Raw genomic sequence first — 12687 nt, forward strand, 5'->3', positions numbered from 1 at the left:
ACAATTTTTTTGGACTTAATTGCCTCAGGCACACTTTGGCCTTAACAAGCTTCTCAGCACTCTACAGTGAAGAAACTAGCACTGAAGAAATCACCAAGCACAGAGCTCTCACACAATTTCAAAGCAAATGAAGATTAGCTTTTAGTTAAGATAAATAAGCTAATAATATAAGACAGCCATATCCTATTGTGCTTTTTTCCAGCATCCTCAGACTTTTCCTAAGCTGCTTTTGTTGTTCATTGGAACATCCATCCATCCATCTTCTATACTGCTTATCCGTCAGGGTCGCAGGGGAGCTGGAGCCTATCCCAGCTGACTACGGGGGAGAGGCGGGGTTCACCCTGAACTGGTCGCCAGTCAATTGCAGGGCCAACACACAAAGACAGACAACCCCACACTCTCACACTCACACTCACACCTAGGGGTAATGTAGAGTAGCCAGTTAACCTAACGTGCATGTTTTTGGTATTGTGGGAGGAAGACGGAGAACCCGGAGAAAACCCACGCAGGCACAGGGAGAACATGCAAACTCCACATAGACACAGACCGGGATTCGAACCTGGAGCCCTCTTGCTATGAGGCAACAGTGCTAACCACTGCACCACTGTGCCGCCCTTCATTGGAACAATTAATAAGAATTGTTTGGGACTTCAACACTGAAATAAAAAATGGCAGCAGCAATAAAGGAACAGTTTTAAAATGTGAGGCTTGGTTGCTCAGAGGTTGGAGCAAAATCTAATTTAATTGAAAGAACACTCCTCAGTCAGCTGATTGAGTTGTAAGCAGGAAAAAAAGAGTGAGACTGTAAATAGAGTCAGCATGAAGACATTCTTCCTGATGGAACGTCTGTTCAGCTTCAATTTTCCCAAAGTTGTCAGAAGTAGTTCTTCCTGTTTTTGCTATCATATCTTTTATAATTTCTTTTCCTCGATTTCTTAAAGTTGTAACAATTGTCCTATGTATATCCAAGATCAGGCTAATGTCATTTCAGTTTTTATAAAGGAAGCATTAGTGATAGCTGGTACTTTCTGTTAAGAAAAAGTGAGATTCACAGCAGCACCCACGACAGACAGATAAACAAATAAATAAATAAATTATATGTACAAAAGTATTGGGAATTAGCCATTACATGAATAGGGACTTTAATGATATTGCATTCTAAGTTCTTAGACCGTTTTGCAGCTATAACAGCTTCCACTCTCCTGGGAAGGCATTCCACAAGATTTTAGTGCATTTCTGGGGTAATTTTTACCCATTCATGGAGTAGAGCATTTGTGAGGTCAGGCACTGATGTTGTATGAAAAGGCCTAACAGTCTCAGTTTCTGCAGGTGTTGGATGGGGTTGAAGTCAGGACTCTGTGTGGGTCAATCAGGTTCTTCCATACCAAACTGATCCAACCATGTCTTTATGGACCTTGCTTTGCGCAGGCACAATCATGCTCGAACAGAAAAGGACCTTCCTCAAATTTTCCACAAAGTAAGAAGCATAGCATTGTGCAGAATGTCTTGGTATGCTGAAGCATTAAGATTTCCCTCCACTGGAAATAAGGGGCCGAGCCCAACCCCCGAAAACAGCCTTCTCCCAAGACTTTTGTCTATATAGTGTAAATAAATAAAAAACAAAGTGTGTTGGTGCTGTTGTTTGGCTTTATTCAAGTAACTGAATCAGAAGCGCATGCACCTGTTTAAAAAACAACTTTACAGGGGACTTTTTTAAACTATAACATTACTTGATTTAGGGAACTGCCCATGCAGTATTTTGCCTTTGCTCAGCCTCAGTTGTTCAGCACACAGGTTGCAATTCCTTGAATATTTGAATCTAGGAGCAAAAAGTACAGTATTCATCATAAAGGATTAATCAGCTTTCCTGGTTGGGTTTAGCTTTCTAACATGTCTTGAGATTGCTTTTTGTTTTAGTTCTTACTTTACATGCATGCTTTAGAAGACACTACACTTAATTTAAGTAAGTCGAGTGAGTATTTTTGTTTCTTTAAATGTGAGACACAAGAATCATACCAGACCCACTGAAGGTCAGATTTTTCCCAGAACTCACTGATAATTAACTTCAATTTAGCAAATTATAAGGAATGTTGTCAAAGCAGAAGAGCAAGACCCTAACCACACTGCATGTGGGTATCATTTTACATGGTTGCACTGCATCAATTGGCACTTCAGTATGGAGAATATAACATCAAAGACCTGCCACACAGTAACACAGAAGATGAGATTATACCACAGCATCATTACTGGCAACATTTGCATTTGGGCAAAAGTAACTGGCAGTGTGTTTGTACCTGGCATGCAAAATTCAAGAACATTTATACAAATCATAAGAAGAAGAGGAATCAGCTTTATTGACAGCATATATATTTTTACATACACACACTGAATTTGTCTTTTCTGTTAATTCAGCATTTATTGCTAAATTAAACTGACATCAGCCTATCAGACTTAACTAGGCGTATGCATGTATTCACTCATTGCACTTGGAGCACATGTATCTATGAACATTACATATATCACACTCAGACTATGTTTCCGCAGACCATTTGTTGACAAACAGAAGTTGTGACTGTTTGTGAGATGTAGGCGGAATGAGCAAATTAACACATACCTGTTTAAGATTCAGTGAATGTCTGACTGTTAGCCCCTTGTCACATCTAATAAGTCCTTGTGTGTAGGCTACAGTTGTATTTCTATAAAACTGTTTAAAAAAAAAAACAGTAAATAACAATGAAAGCTTTACCAGCTTTATCGGTGCAGGATCGTGTGGGGACTGGAGCCTGTCCTGCTGACAATGGGGTACACCCTGAACTGGTCACCAGGACTGAGACACAAAAACAGACAATCACACACATTCACTATGTAGAGTAGCCAATTAACCTAATGTGCATGTTTTTGGGGACTGTGGGAGGAAGCTGGAATACCCTGAGGAATACCCACACAGGCACAGGCACAACAGGCAAACTCCGCACAGAAGGGGCCAGACCCGGACTCGAACCCGGGACCCTCTTGCTTTGTGGTGATAGTGCTGGCCAACTAATCATTAGTTATATATAATTATTTTTATATGTGGTATTACTATTATATATTACAGTATCATATAATGTAATATGGTGTTGGATTTGTATTACGGCTTCTAGTTCTCCTGTAGTGATAATAATACTGTGTAATCAAGCACAGGGTGTAGGCGTATTGCAAAGTTAAATGTTCACATTAAAGCCAAATACTTTCCACAAATGTCAGAAAAAATGAATCAACTTAATAGTGCAAGAAGAATAGTGCAAAGGTCCTGTGCATTGACAGAGTCAGCGCTTCAGTGATTTTACACCCTGTCATCTCACATTCAAATGCTTATTGTCTGTTTTTTGGCTTTAACAAAGAATGGTGCCTGTCCACACAAACTAAATTGTTATTGTGTACAGTAAGAAATTAAGCAAGTTTGACCTTCACATATACATATACGTTATCTAACATTTTGGATTGTGCTGAACAATTAACAAGGTGTAACTGTTGTTAAAAATGATCTGAAACAATCAGCATCAAGTAGATACAATCAGCTGTATGACAACGACTTTAGATTTTAAAATTGCCAAAGCAACTTTGCAGTCTGGAAAATGATAAAATTTGGCTTTGGCTTTGTATTTTTCATTCATTATCTGTGAATGTAACAAGTGTGAGCTTTCTCACATTGTGTAATTTACAACACATTTTCAGTGATGTAGCAGTTTGTTTTCATTCAGTTTTATGTATCATGTGTCAGATGTGATGTAAGATGTATTACAGTTATCATCCATTGTTTGTTTTGTGATTCATTTTCTAAACTTTTGAGACATTTTTTAGGGTTTATTTGTTTTGTTTTTTTAGATTTCTTTATGTAAATTATCTATGTACTTTGCGAGTTGTGCCAGTATCAGAATGACCAACTTCCACATACCAGCATCAGTAAATCTGAAGTCAAAATCTACAAATATGTCTGTAATTCAAGGTCAAATAATTTCCATATGATAGAGCATTTGAGGCTATAAAAGTGCATTAACTGTTTCCTCTCTCTGCTGGCCTTCTCTCTGCAGGAGGAACCTGACCAAGCTCTCCCTGATCTTCAGCCACATGCTGGCTGAAATCAAAGCCATCTTCCCTGGAGGACAGTTCCAGGGAGACACTTTCAGGATCACCAAAGCTGATGCCGCTGACTTCTGGAGGAAATTTTTTGGAGAAAAGTAAGCTTCACTTCATCTTGGTTTCTTCTTTTGCGGCCTTGAATTGATGCTCCCCTTTCTGGTGGATCAAGATTTCAGTCTGTGAGAAGGAAAATGTGCTTTCAAGATCTTTGTGATGTCAGTGTTTAATCTCTATGGATGGTTCAAAGACATGCTGTTTCTCAATATCATGACATGAGGGAGAGATGCCCTGATGGTGGAGAAACTCCAAGACAGTGTCAGACTGTCACACTGAGCACTGCCTACACACACATACACAGACACACATCTGAGAGCAGCTGTTGTGTTGGACCACTTTTTGATTAACTAGCATGCACTGCTGAGACAAGGTCATGAGCGCTCTCTGATTGTGTGAACCTGCTCCGTCTCAGTCTGCATTGTCAGTACCCTGTCACATTTTTCTAGTTTTTATGGGTTCAAAAACGGTATTTTAGTTTTACAGATACCTTTGGTATTTTGCCTCGCCTATCAAGGAAGACTTTATTTTTATATACAATTTAAGTTTGGCACAATGTTCTAAATTTAGATTTGTCTGTTTTTATTCTTGTTACCAAATGCAGACTAAATTCTGTGAGTAGTAGTAGCCTAGCCTATCAGTTGTATTTTGCCGATGAAATAAAAGCACAGGAAGAGTCCTATATTTATTTGTTGAATTCTGTAAGTAGGGGAACACTTTCTGCATTAACTTAATGGATTCACAATATTGGGATACCCAGAACACTTAACAAATAAAACATAGTATCTCTTTTATTTAAGTATGTCTGTTACCTTAAGGAGACTAAATGAGAGCAATTAAAAAAATTAAATGTAGTGAACAATAGAAAAGTAACACCACAAATAAACAAAATGGCAGCTTTCTTAGTCATGTCATATTTTAAGAAGTGCACATAGGGGTAGTGTTGAGAATGCAGCCACTAACTAATGAACCAGAGGCAAAGGTGTACCCTGCATCAGCTCTGATCAGTCTTGAGAAAGGTTTTCAGAAAGTGGGAACCTGTAAAGGGATGGGTTCAGTTTTTTCAATCTGTCCTTAAATATTAATATGTTGCCCATATGAACATTGAAACAGACTTTGTTTACCTCCTGATACTGGACATTAAGAGCTCAATTACTAATGTTCGTATGAGTACTTGACTACTGTATTAAGACAGGCTTGAAAAATTGCGATCCTATCCTCCATCAAAAAACTTCTTTGTTTTTTGATGTATGATTCATGATGATGGACAGTGATATTTTGTACAGTCTCATGTCTCAGAAGGTAAACTCACAGTTGTATTTGTATTTTAGTCAAATCACTAACAGAAGCACAAATTCAGACAAGCTTCTTTCCTGAGACAATGTGACTCTGCTAACGATCACAATGTAATTTGTTAGCAAATTGTTAGAAACTGCATTCTGGTCAGGTGGAAAGAATGTGTGCTGTACCTGTACCCTGCAAGAAGTTGCCACAGTTGTGAACAGTTCCACGAATTACCACCCACTCAAGGACATACTAAATCATTCAATTATGGTTGTCTCAGATTCACCATAGTTAGCTTCAGTGAATGAGACCACTCTATTATACATATCACATGGTCTTTCTCAGATCAATGAGCTCTGTGTAAATTAAAAATGTGTAGTATGACACTGACACCAGAGAAGGAACACAAACAGAGATGCATAGCAACAGCAATAATACCAGAAGTATTGGAGCTATAAATAATAATGATGAAGTCTACAGAAGGTAATATGGTGATTATGATAACAATATTAGTAAGAATAATAATGGTAGTAGCTGTACAGAGTAGTAAGAGAATTAAAATAAATTATGACTTAACAGTAGTAAGCATAGTAGATTTCAAGCAGGACTACAGCAAGAGGTCCAACCACAATTCATGGGAACCTGCGAGACGAGAAAGCACAAGGACTCCAGGGAAGAAATTGAGTTAGTAAGATGCATTAATGGGACATAAATGTGTGCAGAAAGAGAGGAAGAGAGAGCTTAGCGTGTCATGGGAGGACCCCCGGCAGTCTAACCCTATAGCAGCATAACTAGGGGCCAGCTAGGCCAGCCCTAACTATAAGCTTTATCAAAGAGGAAAGTTTTTAGTCTACTCTTAAATGTAGAGAGGGTGTCCGCCTCCTGGACCGAAACCGGAAGATGGTTCCACAGCAGAGGAGCTTGATAACTAAGGCTCTGGTTCCCCATCTGCTTTTTGGATTCTTGGAACCAAAAGTAGCCCTGCATCTTGGGAACATAATGGTATGGAAGTTATAAATTCATGGACTAATTTTTCTGCTTCTGTCTGACTGAAAGAATACAGTCTTTAAAATGTGTCTTATGTGTGAGTTAGTGTTATGTCCTGATCCAAAATAACTCCTAGATTCCTTACAGTGGAGCTTGAGGCCAAGGCTAAGCCATCTAGTGTTGCTGTATCATTGGATAATTTGTTTCTCAGGTGTTTAGGGCCCAGAACAATACCTTCCGTTTTGTCCGAATTTAGAAGTAGGAATATACCAACTTACTAACTTTAGTGATGTTGATGCCTCATCAACATGAACAAATTGAGATCGATCTGATTAAAAAAAACAGCTTAATCCAGTTCCTTTAATGCCACTTAGGTGTTCCAATCTGTGTAATAATGAAGGTCCTTTGTCTGATGCCAGGAGGAGGTCAGTTGTGACTTTGACCAATGCCGTCTCTGTGCTATGATGAGCTCTAAAGCCAGATTGAAAATCCTCAAATAAGCTATTACTATAAAGAAATTCATTTAGCTGATTGGCTACTGTTCTCTTCTTCTAGATCAGTACCAGATGAGGTCAGTAGGTGTTGAATTTTGTCTCTCATGATTAAAATTGTCGTTAAAAAAGGTCAAAAAGTCATTGCTGCTGGTGGTTACAGGGATACAAGGCTCCATAGCACTATGGCTCTCTGTCAGCCTGGCTACAGTGCTGAACAGAAACCTGGAGCTATGCTTGCTATCCCCAATTAGGTTTGAGTAATAGGCTGCCCTCACAGTCCGTAGAGCCTTCCTATATGATCTAAGACTGTCTTGCCAGATTGACTAAGATTCTGTGAGTTTATAGGAATGCCATTTCCTTTCAAGTTTTTGCATGTTTTGCTTTAATATGCGAACCTCAGTATTATGCCTTGCTTTATGTGTTTCTTTTTTAGCAAGGCAATAGAGGCGATTGTTGTCCTTAATGAACTTGCAGCACTGTCCACATAATGGTCGATTTGAGAGGGAGTGCAACTCGCATAAGGCTTTTCTTTAGTATTGTAATGTTCTGCAGTACTGGAACATGATACTGAAGTAAATAACAATACAATTGCTTCCTTAAATTTAGTCACAGCACTATCAGACAAGAATCTAGTATAGGAGTTTTTTCTTGGTGGTATGTTGTCAAGTAATACAAATTCAAAAGTTGGTATGGTCAGATAAAAGAGAAAAAATTTGGATACCACCCAACTCTAGCAACGGCTGTCATTATCATTGTCCACATGGATATTTAAATCGCCCATAATAATTACTTTAGACTAGACTTGATAGAAACTCTGAAAATTCAAGTAGAAATTGTGTGGGCCAGGAGCACGTTACACTACAACAATCAAAATTGGTACTGTTGTGTGCTGTACTGTTTTCCAGGTTGAGTTTGAGAGACTAAGAATAAGGCTTTCGAATGAATGGTAGTTGACTTGAGGCTTTAGACGGAATGATAGGTTTGGGTCAAAAATGGCTGCTACTCCACCTCCTCGGCCAGTGTCTCGAGGAATGTGAGTATTAATATGACTCTGGGGAGTGGATTCATTTAGGCTGACATATTCTTCTGGCCAAAGCCAGGTTTCGGTTTGACAAAATAAATCTATATTATAATCTAAGTAGTACAGTACTAGTACTAGTACAGCTTTAGATGATAGAGATCTAACGTTTAAAAGTCCACATTTAATTCTCCTATTTGTTGTAGCTCTGGAGGTGTTGGTGTTGATCTTTATTAGATTTTTAGGTGTATCTAATCTGTATCTGAATTAATTAATTTAGGTGGTCAGGGGACAGACACAGTCTCTGGAATTTTGGGTGGGTAGCTGTGCTAATGGAAACACAGAGAGGCGTGTAGGACTGCAACTCCTGCCTCCTGGTCTCAACTCTGAGTTGTGATGGTTTTGGTTTAATGAGAAATTCAGTCAGATTTTTAAATATGAGAGCTGCTCCATCCAAAGTGGGATGAATGCCGTCTCTCCTAATGAGACCAGGTCTTCCCCAGAAGGTCTGCCAATTATCTACAAAGCCCACATTATTTGCTGGACACCACCTCGACAGCAAGCGATTGAATGATGACATGCGGCTATACATCAGGTCAGATTGGGTAGGGGTCCAGAGAAAACTATGGTGTCCGAAATAGTCATAGTCGTGAACTACACTAAAGCAACAACACAAGCAACTGTACTCATAGAGAAAAACACTCACGATGTAGAAAGAGCACAAATGCAGATTGTAAACAAAACATCGAGCAATTAACAAGCTGTGCAGCATTTAACAAACACTGTAAAATGCGACAAGTTAGTTTAATCCTGGACTACCTCACAAACCGGCCCCAGTTTGTGGGAGCCTGGAACTGTGTGTCTGACCTCCATAACCGCAGTGTGGGGGCTCCGCAGGGCACAATCCTGGCCCCTTTCGTCTTCTCCCTCTACACTGCAGACTTCAGACACAAGATAAGATAATCCTTTATTAGTCCCATAACTGGGAAATTACAGTGTTACAGCAGCAAACAGGATATAGAGGGTGCAAAGCCTGCAAGGAGAAGGGAAAGATGTGCATTCAGAAAGAATAAATACCCAAGACGGAGGGCTGTGTCTTGCAGAAGTTCTCGGATGACTCTGCGCTTGTCGGCCTCATCACCGATGACGATGGCGCAGAGTACAGGGGACTGACGTAGGACTTTATGGACTGGTGTCAGCAGAACCACCTAGGAAGCCCAAGGAGATGGTGGTGGACTTCCACAGATGCCAGCCTACTGCCCTTGCCCCGGGAGACATTGAGGAAACAGACATTGAGCGAGTGGACTCTAAAATCACAAACTGAACTGGACTCACAACACGGACGCCCTGTGCTGGAAGGAACAAAGTAGGCTCTACCCCCTGAGGAGACTGCGGTCTTTTGGAGTGAGGGGGCCACTCCTGAAGACCTTCTGTGACTCTGTGGTGGCATCCGCCGTCATGTATGGTGTGGTCTGCTGGAGCAACAGCATCACAGAGTGGGAGAGGAAGATGCTGGACAAGATCATCAAGAAGTCCAGCTCGGTCCTGGGCTGTCCTCTGGAGTGCAGGAGGTGGGGGACAAAGGGGTCCTGTCTAAATTAACATCATGAGACCATGAGTCTCATTTATATTTATTATAGTTTTATTATCTTAAAATTTTCTGATCCTGTACTCCAGTGCTGTTCTTGTACTCTGCTGTTGTAACGCTGGAATTTCCCCTTTGAGGGACAAATGAAGGTTTTCTTCTTAGACTTAACTAGTTGTTTTTGTTTCTACTGTGCAAAGAATATTCATGTACAGCTAACTTTGAAGACTTTGGTTATCTTAAAATTAAAATGTTTTATTTCTCTGTAAGAAATTAGTTTACTGAATGCTAACTTAATTTATTTAGTTTGAATTAAGCTTTATAAGTTCCAGTGTAATTAATTTTTTTGCTTAATTTCAACTCAAAATAGATTTGAAAACTTAATGAAAACATGAAAACATTTTTTGAATTGACATTAAGAGCACACACAGAAAGACAATCTAAGTATGAACAAATAATTTATAGAAAAACAAAAAAACTATATAATATATGTATACAAACATTGCTAAGGCCTAACGAAATGGCCTGCAGGTTTTTAAAGACAGTTGCATATCTGTTCTTTTCAACAATATACCATGTGTATCTTTATATAAAACAAGTCACAGATCTTTTCAAAAACTCTAGGGTATACATATTATGACTGTTATGAACAATGAGTTCTTGAGCAACAAAAGATACAAAGTCTGATGACTAGCACAATGTTATACTCTTCAAAACTCAATTCTTAATTCATTTTAATTTTTAATGGATAATGTTTTTCATGCACAAAACCAACTCAACTGGCACAACACCCTAAAACAAGAAGGGAAGTATGTCGTGGGAAACCAGTAATGGGATCAAAATAATACAATTCCAACACTCATATGTGCACCAAAGTGAGATGCATTTTCTTCTTGTAAAATATTCTGCACATAAAAATCATGGCAGGCCTTTGTTCTCAGACTAAATTCTGCTTCAGAAATGTCACTGGACTGTATGTGGTGTGCAGTACAACAGCAGAATGTGCAGACATAGTTTCCCCTGAAACACTGGATAAACCTGGCAAGACCATGGGCAGCCAAATTATCAGCTACAACATACAACACTGTGCTGTTAATGCACTGACCTAGATGCCAGATGAAGTCTTTCAGCAGTGGAGAAAGAACACTGTGATAGCCATACCTCTGTATGTCAGGTACTTTGCATAGCAGAGCTAGCTTAATGACATGCAGACTGGACCTGTATTTACTGGGTATATTGGCAAGCACACAGTAGACTGCACAAAGTTTGTGGGTCTTTCTAGCTGTGCCTAAAGGATTAGCTAGTTCAGTGTCATCAATATACAAAATCACTGACAACCTTGACTCCTCCTGCTTCTGACCCTAACTGATTTTTGTTGAATTATGTTAGATCTTCATGTGATAAATACATTCCAGATGGTGATGAACTGGTTTCATTAATCTTGTCAAGAATATCAGTATTTTTGAACATTGCTTGAAGCATTTATAGTATTGGAATATACACTCACCACTGCTATGTTGTGACATTGCAGTATTGCAAGGAAGATGTGAATTTGCGCAAGAGTATTAATGTGTGCTCAATACCAGTTACAGTTACAGCCTGGACCCCTGTGGTTCATAAACCGCTCCTGAAAAATTTGGTAAGGGAAACGCCGCACATCCCCACTCTAGAATGTGCACATAATATCTACTTATCCTATTTTCAATTCTGTCATTATCCTACATGTTTGCAGATGCATGTAAAAAAAAATAAAAAACATTTCACTCAAATCAATCAAATAAATCCCACTAAAAATAACATTAAGTAGGTATTAAACTGAAGTACATTCATACACAACTAAAATGTCCATTTCACAGTGTAGAGTCATGACTAATGTCGACTTACAACTTTGTGGAAAAGCTCAAACATGCCCAACTGAGAATGTGGTATCTGAGCATTTAACCATTACAGTGTAGAACAGTAATGTTCTGCAACGTTAATTTTGTATGTCGGTGTGTGTGTGTGACTGAGTGCACTTGTTATTCAGTTATATGTAAGGGACACAACCAATTTTGAAGTATTCTAAGCAAAAACAAAGGTATTTCAAAATAAAAATTTAATTAAAATGAACAGAAACAAAATTCTGGTCCGCAGAATTCTGATTAAGCCTTGCCTGCATGTATAAAAACAAGAAGAGCACCAAAGAGCAAGAGCACCAAACACAAACTCAAAGGACTTCTTCCTTCATTAAACAACCTGCCTAGCTTGTCCTTGAGTTTCTTTACAATTAATTGAACTCAAGCTTAAACAGTGTGTTCACCCCCTCAGAAAAAGCACTCTCAATACTAATAGTGAAAATGTATTACTGCCTGAGACTTTGGTGCATCTGAAGCTAATATACAGGTACTTACATCATCGTCAAGCCTTGTTAGATTTTTCAGCTCTGGAAGGTTGGCGACCCTGGCCCTGTACAGCTCCAGTAATCAAGGCAGATGTTGGTTCAGCCCAGAAAAAAAAAGGTCTCTCTCAGGTCAGCTGAAGTGAATCGAGTGAATTCAGCTTCAATCTATAGGAAATAAAATGAAAACACAAGACAAACTTTAGTTTGGGTTGGTAGGTAGCCTGCGCCATACGCATCATATTGGTCAATCAGCAGGGATAACAGCACTCTTTACAATAATCGCAGCTATTCAGTGTAGGGTTGGTCTGAGGCTATGTTGCTCCATGAACAGAACTGGCCACTTGGTCTTCACCTCTGCCATGGGTGGCTCTTGTTCCACAATTTCATGTCGTTGCAGAGAGAAGGTGCTGGCCATCATTTCATTGACTTTTTTCATATCAACTTTTCTCTTCTTCATCTCCTCAATTCCGGCTAACCTTTCTTCTTCCAGAACATGTTGGGTTCTTCCTTCAGGGAGGTCAGGAAGAAAATTTTCCCTTATAAAATGAGAATCTTTTGTATTCAGTTCCAAGAGGACCACTCTCTGAAAGACAACTAAAAGGACTGATTTTCTGGAGGGCCTCAGTAACTAACTTCAGTGTGGCTCCATCTGAATTCATGTTATGTCCTTTAAGAACCGCTTCAACTGTGTTTTTTGAAAGTTCACCTGCCAAAACTCCAATTTCATGAAATTCTTCTTTTATTTCCTGTGTAGCCGACTTTG

At 39.2% G+C, this 12687-nt stretch overlaps 1 protein-coding gene across 2 annotated transcripts in view; it reads left to right on the forward strand.

Annotated features, from left to right (window-relative positions):
- The window catches only part of cblb (Cbl proto-oncogene B, E3 ubiquitin protein ligase), a 59769-nt gene that overhangs the window by 17521 nt on the left and 29561 nt on the right, over positions 1–12687 (forward strand). For both annotated transcript variants that reach the window (XM_046409948.1, XM_046409949.1), the window contains exon 4: positions 4074–4220. In XM_046409948.1, the coding sequence (XP_046265904.1) occupies positions 4074–4220 (147 nt within the window). The remainder of the gene's footprint in view (positions 1–4073; positions 4221–12687) is intronic.

This window comes from Scatophagus argus, chromosome 14, assembly GCF_020382885.2.
Source record: "Scatophagus argus isolate fScaArg1 chromosome 14, fScaArg1.pri, whole genome shotgun sequence".
Lineage (NCBI taxonomy): Eukaryota > Metazoa > Chordata > Actinopteri > Scatophagidae > Scatophagus > Scatophagus argus.